At 45.5% G+C, this 10,426-nt stretch overlaps 1 protein-coding gene across 1 annotated transcript in view; it reads right to left on the bottom strand.

The window, feature by feature from the left end:
* Positions 1-3,700: 3,700 nt before the first annotated feature.
* Positions 3,701-10,426, bottom strand: part of DDX51 (DEAD-box helicase 51) — a 42,378-nt gene continuing 35,652 nt past the window's right edge. Inside the window, exons 13-15 of the mRNA XM_073559174.1 lie at positions 5,804-5,867; positions 5,594-5,728; positions 3,701-4,128 (exon numbers count right to left, since the gene is read on the bottom strand). Coding sequence (XP_073415275.1) covers positions 4,102-4,128; positions 5,594-5,728; positions 5,804-5,867 — 226 coding nt within the window. The 3' untranslated portion in view covers positions 3,701-4,101. The remainder of the gene's footprint in view (positions 4,129-5,593; positions 5,729-5,803; positions 5,868-10,426) is intronic.

Below are 10,426 nucleotides of genomic sequence, written 5' to 3'. Positions count from 1 at the left end.
TAATGGACACAAGGATGGGACTGTGGTCCGAGATCACTCTCGGTAAGTATTGCACTTCCCCCACCACTGCATTCATCAACGCATTAGCTAATGCCATGTCGATGCGAGATAGGGTATTATAAGAAGCTGAATAGCAGGAGAAGCAGTTTCCCGTCATTTCTTACCCTCCAAATGTCCATCAAACCCATTTCCCGAACTAAGTGGATCTAAAGAAGATCATATTCAGGAGATCAAGAGGCGTATAATAAAAGGGCCAAAGAACCGATGGCAAAAAAAAAAAAAACAGCAAAAAAAACAAAACAGGAAAACCAGGAACAAGACCGAAGCCTACCAAAAATCAGTTCTTCGACATGAAAAAAAACGGTTAAGAATTCCTTGCGAGACACTGAAAGATGTAATATGTCCTCAGCCGACAATCTCAGGCATAGTCCTCTTGACTAATCAATTAATTCCAGCTCATGTCTTCCCCTGGAATTTATGTGCATTAATGTCAATCCATTGGTTAGCTTCTATCGGATCGATGAAAAATTGCACTTTATCAAGCGCCACCACCCTTAGTTTAGCTGGGAAAATCATGGAGTACTGCACTCCCAGCTCTCCAAGACGCTTCTTCACTCCTCCAAATTGCATACGCTGTTTTTGGACTGCAATAGAAAAGTCTGGGTAGATAGCTACTTTTTCACCATTCATGGCAAGATCCTCCATCTCTCTCGCCCTCCTTAGAATTATGTCTCTATCCCTATAATGGAGAAGCGTAGCGAGCATAGTACGTGGTCCCCTACCCGGTGGTTGTGGCTGCATGGGAACTCTGTGTGCACGCTCCACAGCAAAAAACTTGGTCTGAGTATCTGTGCCAAATTTCTCCCTAAGCCACTCTTCCATAAATTCTGTGGGGTTTCTCCCTTCGGATTTTTCCGGGAGGCCAACAATCCTTATATTATTACGTCTAGAGTGATTCTCTAGATCATCATTTTTGCCCACTATTTCAGAGATTTGCTGAGCGAATCTTTTTTCTGCTTTCTGGAGTTTAGTGATGTGGTCCTCTGCTTGCCCCACTCTCTTTTCTACCTCTTCTGTTCTGGTATCAGCTTTTTTCATATCTTTTTTTAAACCAGCCACTTCAGATTGAATTCCCAGAACCTGCTGTGACAGCGTGGTTAAGGCATTCTTACAAAAGGAGACCGCGGCAAATATGTCCTTAAGTGTGGGATTCTCATGATCCTCCCCTGCCTTCTGGGTCTCACCTGCCCCCACCACAGTTCCTCCATTTTGCGGCTGCTCCTCTTCCTCCCCATCTCTCCCAGGGAATCCTCTGAATCATTCTCCTCCTCCTCCCCTTGTTTACCTCTAGATCGCAGGGAATCCTCCTCAGTTCTAGCAAACTTCTTCAGCTTAGCTGGAGCCTCCATACGTCTCTGACATTCAGTGTTGGCTCTCTCCGCCTCCTTCCTTGCCTCAGCTCCATCTTGTGAGCTGAGTACATCTCCCCTTCCTGCATTTTTCTGTATCCGGCGGGTCATGGCTCCTCACCAGGGCTTCAGAATGCAGCTGCAGGTAGTCTCCCCCCTTATCTATCTGATCGTCCGGCCGAGGATATCTGTGGTGTCAGCGGGGCTGCGGATTACTCCAGGCACCAGAGGGAGAAACAGACCCTGAGTCCTTTCACATTGCCTGCCAGGCCACCCAAGGAGCTTATCTAGATGTGTGGTGAGCACTTTTAACCCCCAAGTGCTTCACAGAAGTTTATAACGTAGAGCCGTGAAAATAAAAAAAATTTTTTCCACAAAAATGATCTTTTTGCCCCCAAATTTTTATTTTCACAAGGGTAACAGTTGAAATAGGACCACAACAGTTGTGGTGCAATTTTTCCTGAGTACGCTGATACCCCATATGTGGGGTGGATCCACTGTTTGGTCACATGGCAGAGCTCAGAAGGGAAGGAGCGCCGTTCTGGAATGCAGAATTTGATGGAATAGTCTGCAGGCGCCATGTTGCGTTTGCAGAGCTCCTGATGTGCCAAAACAGTACAAACCCCCCATAAGTGACCCCATTTTGGAAACTAGACCCCCCATGGAGCTTATCTAGATGTGTGGTGAGCACCTTGAACCCCCAAGTGCTTCACAGAAGTTTATAACGCAGAGCAGTGAAAATTAAAAAAAAATTTTTTCCACAAAAAATGATCTTTAATGAGCTATAATTTTTCCATATTTCGGCCGACAGAGTCATGTGCAGGCTTGATTTTTGCAGGAAGAGCTGACGTATTTATTGGTACCATTTTCAGGCACATAACATTTTTGATCGCTTTCTATTCTGATTTCTCTGTTCATTTTTTGAATGAAGAAAAACCAGCAATTTAGGAATGTTTTTTTTTCCCCCTCCGTTCCGCGTGTGGTAAAATTAGTATGGCAGCTCTATTCTTCGGGTCACTACGATTACAGCGATACCTCATTTATATCTTTTTTTTTTTTATGTTTTGGTGTTTTTTTACACAATAAAAACTTTTATAGAAAATATTTTTGCATCACTTTATTCTGCGAACTATAACTTATTTTTTCGCTGATGACGCAGTATGGCGGGTCGTTTTTTGCGGGACCATGTTTATTTATATCTGTCTTTTTGATCACGTGTTATTGCACTTTTTCCAAGTGGTATGATGATACCGCTTGGAAAAAGTATAATTTGCTACTTTTTTGTGGGTTTTTTTTTACGGCGTTCACTGAAGGGGTTAACCAGGGTGACTTTTATAGATGGGATTTTTACGGACGTGGTGATACCAAACGTGTATTTTTTTGTTTATTTTTTTTTTACATAAAAATGTGTAATTTTTAGGGAATTTTTTTTTTAAAGTTTTTTTTTTTTTTTTTTTACCTTGCCCGTTCATGGGACTTTCAACTTTCACGTATAATACATTACAATACTCCAGCATTGTAATGCATTATACCAATGCTGAAAGCTGGTGACACTATGCTGTGAGCATGGTCTCACCAGCTTTCCGTAGGTAAATGACACGGAGGCTGTCATGACACCTCCGGGTCATCGTGGCACAGGTCGGGCCCGCCCCCTACCCTCTGAACGCTGCGATCGCGCTTGATCGCAGCAGTGAGGGGTTAACAGCCAGGGGCGGCGGGGGGCTCTGCTCCTGTCTGTGCAGGATGCTCAGCCACTGCAGCGCTGAGCTCCTGCATTGATATCGGGCAGGAGAAGCTCAAACTTCAGCCTCTCCTGCTCATCGCTGCTGTTTGGTCTGTCAGATTGACTGACCAATCACAGCGCTGTGGGTGCAGGGACCGACTGCAAGGGTCCCTGCCCCCCTTGCTGTGCCTCTCAACTGTCAGACAGATGTCGGCACTGAACTGAAACTGCGTGTTTACGCGCAGTGACAGTTCAAAGGCAGGACGTGCAGAGTGCGGGAAGTTACCTCCTGCCATGATGGACTGTGCACGTCCATAGACATTAAGGAGTTAAGTGCACAGTAACCATGCGATTATGCTGCAGCGCAGGTGCCACGGCCAGCACCTGCCTGCAGAAGTGTTTTTTTTTTTTTTTTTAATTCAGTGCGTGCTGGAGTTAATTATGTAAATTAGGGGGCAGGTCAGTGAGGGATCAGTGACCTGTCAGCAGTCTGCATTATGAATAGCTAACTAGAGCATCACATATCATTAACACAAAACTGAAAATAAAGATTAAGAAACAAGACGGATTTCATCAACCAATGTATAATTTTATTCAGTATAAGGGTGCCGATCTGACACTGTGTGTAGGTTACTATGCACAATCCTGCTGACAGGTTCCCTTTAAATACAATGCTTAAATAAAAAAAAGTTACTATACATGAAAATAATAAGTAAGCAATTTGTAAAATGTCATGTGAATCATTAAGGCACAAAGTCAGTAGTTCACGAATCATGATCCCCATAAAACAGAGCTCATCCATACCAAGCTATTGAATTATCACACACATTCCCAATAGCAGGCACCAGAATCTGGCAGGCCTTTGTTAATATGTCTTCATGTTTAACAATTGATGCAAAATAAACTCTTCTGTACCAATAAGTTCCTAATAACGGAACCGATATTTTTTTTCGATTATGTTTCCATAATTTAGCGGCGCTTCTCTGCTCGTTCTTCCTGTGAAAGGAAAAAAAAAAAACAAAACAAAAATCAGCATAAATTTTTTAATATTTCCAAAAAAGAAGCCGTAATACTATTTATCTTAATTTAACTTTTGCATTGACCCCTTAACACCGGAGGCCTTTACAATGCGCAGGCGCGGAAACCAACGTTATCTGTGATATTCACAGATGAAGATTACGTGCAGCAAGCCGAGGGGGGAGGGGGGGGGGGGGAGAAGGCGACTAAGCCACGCCCATCGGACCGGACCGCAGCGATTTGCACAAATCCCCAACAAGATAAAAAAAGGGATTTATGCGCCTCAAAGGTGCGGGGTCAGGGGGAATAAAAAATCCTGATAGAGTCCTGAAATAGCCAATCGGAGGGATCGTAGCCACGGGGGGGGGTGTCAAGTACAGGTCCCCCTGTACCTGCAGGTCGGGAGACATTTCAGTGACCCCGGTCACCCGACCCCCAGGAAAGCGATCCCGCCATGACGCCACATAGGCGTCACAGGTCTGATTGGCACCAACTTTCATGCACATTTGCTCAAATGTCCTATTTTTGCCTGTACACATTATAAAATAGAGAGGTCTCCGACTTGGGAACTCTTTATGAGCTAAAGTGGTTTTGTAAAATTAAGGTAATTGTACTAAATGGTCATGCATTCATTTGAAAAGATGCCACATAGCAGCCGATTTAGAGACTACACATAGCAGTTACATTTTGGGTGAGGGTTATTTTAGAAGGGATCATCTAGTTGAAATTTACTTTTATAGAGTTTGTCCACAAACCAAAAATTCACAGGAAAACTGTGGCAGTAAAAGCAACAAATAATCATATTTTGTTGAAGAAATGCTGCAAACTTACAGCAGATTCACCATTTACATTGCATACATTGTTGACCTGTGCTTTGAATCTGAAATCTGCAGTTTAAGTCATGCTGTCTTTTTTTCTGCAGTGTGTGGCTGTTTCTTAAAATCTCATGTCACACTGCTGCTATTGTAACATTGTCCCAAAAATCTACAGAATATGGGCGCCCCGTGAGGACATATCCAAAAAGAATGTATTGGAAAGTGACCTTTTGCTTAAATACAGTTTTTTGTGTTAAACATATTTTTATTTACAATTATATATAAAATCTAATAGCTGGTGGCGGATAATAAAAGATCAATCAATCACAATAGGGGACGGTCACAGGTCACCTCCTCTCTCCCTGCACAGGTCACTAAACATGCACACAAAACTTTACTCTAGAAGTCAAAGATAATTTCTAGTCTACAGCTTATTATTCATGCAACAGCTGTAAATCATCTCTCTGAATGCTGATAATAGCAGCTCAGGCACCTCTATAATCATCGTGGTCACCTCCATAATCATGCACAGAAAAAAAAACAAAACGTAATTTTAATTAGTAAAAAGTATGGTGATCGAAAAATATAAAACTTGAAAGGGAATCTACCAAAAGAACAAAATCAGTCACCTTAATAACTGTCTGAAGCTGTGACAGCACCTCTTCATATCGCTCCTCAAACTGCTTGAGCTTTGCCCTCTTCACCAGCTGCTTTTGTAGCTCTGGGACACCAGCTTCCTGCATCATGTTCAGATATCTCTGCTCCTAAAGGAGTGGTATGTCTCAGTGAGAGTATAACAATTATATCTTCCACCCATAGCAAGCGCACACGATACAGACCTGTATTCGCAGCAGCATTGTGAACGCCAGACCAGCTGTCCCTCCTCGGGCTGTCCTTCCCACCCTACAAGTGCAAGAACAAATAAGCCTCGTACGTGAAAAATGGACTATAACGCAGGAGGCTTGTTTTAGCTATGCTTTTCACAGATAGAACATGTAACCATTATAGCCCATGTAGATGTTCACGTGTGTGATTTTTTTCTTGCAAACCATACATTCACAAAAAAAGCCAAATGAGATATGTCCATTTTTGATCCAAGGTGATGAGGAAAAACAGGAATTTTTGGGTTGCTTACCGTAAAATCTGTTTCTCGGAGCCTTCATTGGGGGACACAGAGACCATGGGTGTATGCTTTGCTGCCACTAGGAGGCTGACACTATGCACAAAAAAATGTTAGCTCCTCCTCCGCAGTATACACCCCACTGACCGGCAATTTCCTCAGTTAGTGAGAAAGCAGTAGGAGAAGTAACAAAACAGAATGAAAACAGGACAACTCAACTGTAACCAACCGACAAACATAAGAACAGGAGTTGTAAAACATGGGAGGGTGCTGTGTCCCCCAATGAAGGCTCTGAGAAACAGATTTTACGGTAAGCAACCCAAAAAATCCTGTTTTCTCGTTCGCCTTATTGGGGGACACAGAGACCATGGGACGTCCCAAAGCAGTCCCTGGGGTGGGAAACAAACTTCCATCGGGCCAGCAGACTCACCACCGCGGCCTGCAGAATCCGTCTACCTAGGCTGGCGTCCGCCGAAGCGTAGGTGTGGACTCTGTAGAATTTCACAAACGTGTGAACCGATGACCATGTTGCAGCTTTGCAAAGCTGCAGCGCGGAAGCTCTGTGGCGCACCGCCCAGGAGGCACCCACTGCCCGAGTAAAGTGGGCCCTGATCCCTGGAGGGGCTCTGCGACGCTTAACTCGGTAGGCTTCCAAAATTGCCGATCTGATCCAGCGAGCAATAGTGGCCTTTGACGCCGAGTGACCTTTCCGCGTCCCATCAGGGATAATGAAAAGAGACTGTCTTTCGCAAGGCAGTCGTCCTAGACAGATAGACTCTTATCGCCCTAACCAGGTCCAGCTTGTTCAAGGACCACTCTCGGGGATGAGTTGGATACGGACAAAAGGATGGTAGCACGATATCCTCGTTGAGGTGAAACGAGGACACCACCTTCGGCAGGAAAGAGGGCGGAGGCCGCAGAACTACCTTATCCTGGTGGAGCACCAGAAAATGGGAGCGGCACGAAAGAGCTGCCAATTCCGACACGCGCCGGACGGAGGTGATGGCCACCAGAAAGACAACCTTCCAAGAAAGGAGAGAAAGGGAAATATCCCTGAGGGGTTCAAAGGGAGGACCTTGCAGAACCTTAAGAACCAGATTAAGATCCCATGGATCCACGGGCGCCCGGTACGGCGGAACCGTGTTAGCCACGCCCTGAAGAAAGGTCTTAACCTGAGGACGGGAAGCCAATGTTTTCTGAAATAGAATGGACAGCGCCGAAACTTGACCCTTCAGGGAACTGAGGGCAAGGCCCGCATCCAATCCTGCCTGAAGAAACGCTAGGACTGAAGGGAGCGAAAGTCTTAGTTACTCACCGGTTAACGGTATTTTTCGGAGTCCATGACAGCACCACCTGAGAGAGGGGATCCGCCCTTTAGGAACAGGAAACCTACAGATACAAAAAGGGTGGCACCTCTCCCACGCATCAGTTGGATTACAGAGCACAAGAGGACTTCCAAGGTTAATGCATGATTTATGTACAGTATTCTTTATAATTATAAACTTTTATCACCAGTGAGCATACAAGAAATAGACGTGCACACCCCAATTAAATTTAAGGGAGGGAATATACGGGTGCTGTCATGGACTCCGAAAAATACCGTTAACCGGTGAGTAACTAAGACTTTATTCGGTCGTCCATGACAGCACCACCTGAGAGAATTACAGAGAGTAATCACTACTTTAGGGGGGGACTACAGCCTGCAAAACCCTGATACCGAAGGAGAGGTCTGCAGAAGCACCCAAGTCTAGCCTATAATGACTATAAAAAGTGCTCGGAGAGGACCAAGTGGCCGCCTTACAAATCTGGTCGATGGAGACTTCCGATCTCTCGGCCCACGAGGTCGCCATGGCTCTGGTGGAATGCGCCTTCAATTTCTCCGGAGCTACTCTACCTTTTGAGGTATAAGCTAACGAGATTGCTTCTCTAATCCATCTGGCTAGAGTACTTTTGGACACCCTAAGACCTTTCCTAGGGCCTTGGTAGGAGACAAAGAGGGCATTGTCCTTCTTCCAGGGATCGGTAGCCGCTAGATACTCTAAGAGGCATCTCCTAACATCTAAAGTGTGTAGCTTCTCCTCCTTCTCATTAGTTGGCTTAGGGAGGAAGGATGGGAGGACTATTTCCTGCGACCTATGAAAGCTGGAGGCTACTTTTGGTAAATACACTGGGTCAGGTCTAAGTATTACCCTATCCTCTTTTACCTGAAGAAAAGGTGGGCGCCTAGACAATGCCTGAATGTCGCTTAGCCATAACGTCAGCCCGTAGGGTATCAGGAAAGCTATCTTGAGGGACAGGCTCCTAATAGAGGCTGACGAGATGGGCTCAAATGGCGCTTCTGTCATAGCTGTGAGGACTAGGTTCAAATCCCATGGCGTGAGTCTATTCTTTACTATTGGTCTGGACCTACTTGCTGCTTTGATAAACCTATTGACCCAGTAATTAGCAGCGATGTTGCAGCTAAAGAGGGCCCCTAAGGCAGATACCTGTACTTTAAGGGTACTGGTGGAGAGACCCAGGTCCAGCCCTTTTTGTAAAAATTCCAAGATCTGGCCTATAGGGACGGAATCATCATTATTTATATTTGAGCTTTGGAGGAATCTTTTCCAAATTCTGACGTAGATCTTAGTTGTCACCACTTTCCTACTTTTTAGTAGAGTGTCAATTAGGTCTGGGGAGAAACCTTTACCCCTTAGGAGTGACCGCTCAAATTCCACGCCGTGAGATGTAGGCCAGCCACCTAAGGGTGGAAGACCGGGCCCTGGGACAGAAGGTCCGGGATGTCCGGGAGAACCCAAGGATCGTCTATCGACATGATCCTGAGGTTCGAGAACCATGCTCTCCTGGGCCAGAACGGGGCAATGACTATGACTCTTGCCTTGTCCTTCCTGATCTTCCTCAACACCAGAGGAAGTAGAGATAGGGGAGGAAAGGCATAGGCTAGCCTGAAGTCCCATTTTATCAGTAGCGCATCTACTGCCAGAGGAATCTCCCTGGGGTTTAGGGAGCAAAATTGTCTCGTTTTTGAGTTCTCTTTGGTGGCGAATAGATCCACCTCTGGTTGACCCCATCTCTGTACGATCTGAACAAAAATGGAGGTGTTTAAGGTCCACTCTCCCTGTTTTAACAGATTGCGGCTTAGGAAATCTGCCGCAACGTTTTCTTTCCCTCTTATGTGAAGAGCCGTGAGAGATAAAAAATGCGGCTCCGCTAGCTGGAACAACTGTCCTGCCACATTCATCAGAGTTTTGGATCGAGTTCCGCCTTGGTGATTGATATAGGCCACGGCCACTCGATTGTCCGAGAGAACTCGTACGTGATGGCCCTGTAGATACATAAGGAGCTCTTTAGCTGTGTGTGCTACCGCTGTTAATTCTTTTAAATTAGAAGACATTTGTATTTGATCCCGTTCCCATAGGCCCTGGACCAGAATTCTCTCCATATGCGCCCCCCAACCGGAAGGACTTGCATCCGTGGTGACCACGCGGGTAATGTTATACTCCCAAGGGACCCCTCTAGACAAGTTATTTCTTTCTAGCCACCATTCCAGGGACTCTATTGTGTTTCTGGATAAGGTCAGTCGACCTTCTAAGTTATCCCCAAGAATCCTCTGATACCCCAAAACTTCGCCCTGTAGAGTTCTCGAATGAACTTGGGCCCACTGGACCGCGGGAATGCAGGACGAGAGGGAACCCAACAGGGACATGGCTTTCCTGAGGGACATGGAGGGGTTGTTGAAAGCGTTCAGGACCCGGCCATGTAGGTGCAGCAGCTTCTCTGGGGGCAGACGGCATTCCTGTTTTTTAGAATCTAGGGTTAGGCCTAAAAATTGTTGAATTTTTAATGGCTGCAAACGGGATTTTTTGATATTAAGTAACCATCCCAACCGCTCTAGAGCCGCCGTTGTTTTCTGTAACTGTTCTAAACATTGCTCGGCTGAACTACCTATTATAAGGAGGCCATCTAGATAGGGAACGACTAGAATATTTAATTCGCGCAGATGGGCCATCACCTCTGCCATCACTTTGGTGAATACTCGGGGTGCAACTGCCACCCCGAAGGGTAAGGCCGCATACTGGAAGTGCTGGATTGACCCCTCCAACTGAACCGCCAGTCTAAGGAAAGGTTGGTGAGCTAGACATATGGGTATATGGTAGTATGCGTCTTTCAGATCTAGGACCACCATGAAGCAGTTTTGAAACAGCATTTTTATTGCGGTGTTAATTGTTTCCATTTTAAATGGTCGAACTACCAGAAATTTATTGAGGGCTTTGAGATTAAATATAGCCCTAAATGAGTCATCCGGTTTACGGACCAAGAACAGGGGGGAATAGAAGCCTTT

Source organism: Dendrobates tinctorius, unplaced genomic scaffold (genome assembly GCF_039654945.1).
Source record: "Dendrobates tinctorius isolate UK_male_01 unplaced genomic scaffold, ASM3965494v1 ptg000265l, whole genome shotgun sequence".
NCBI classification, from domain to species: Eukaryota; Metazoa; Chordata; class Amphibia; order Anura; family Dendrobatidae; genus Dendrobates; species Dendrobates tinctorius.
Note: the sequence above shows the minus strand (reverse complement) of the source record. Positions and strands in the feature narration are given on the sequence as shown.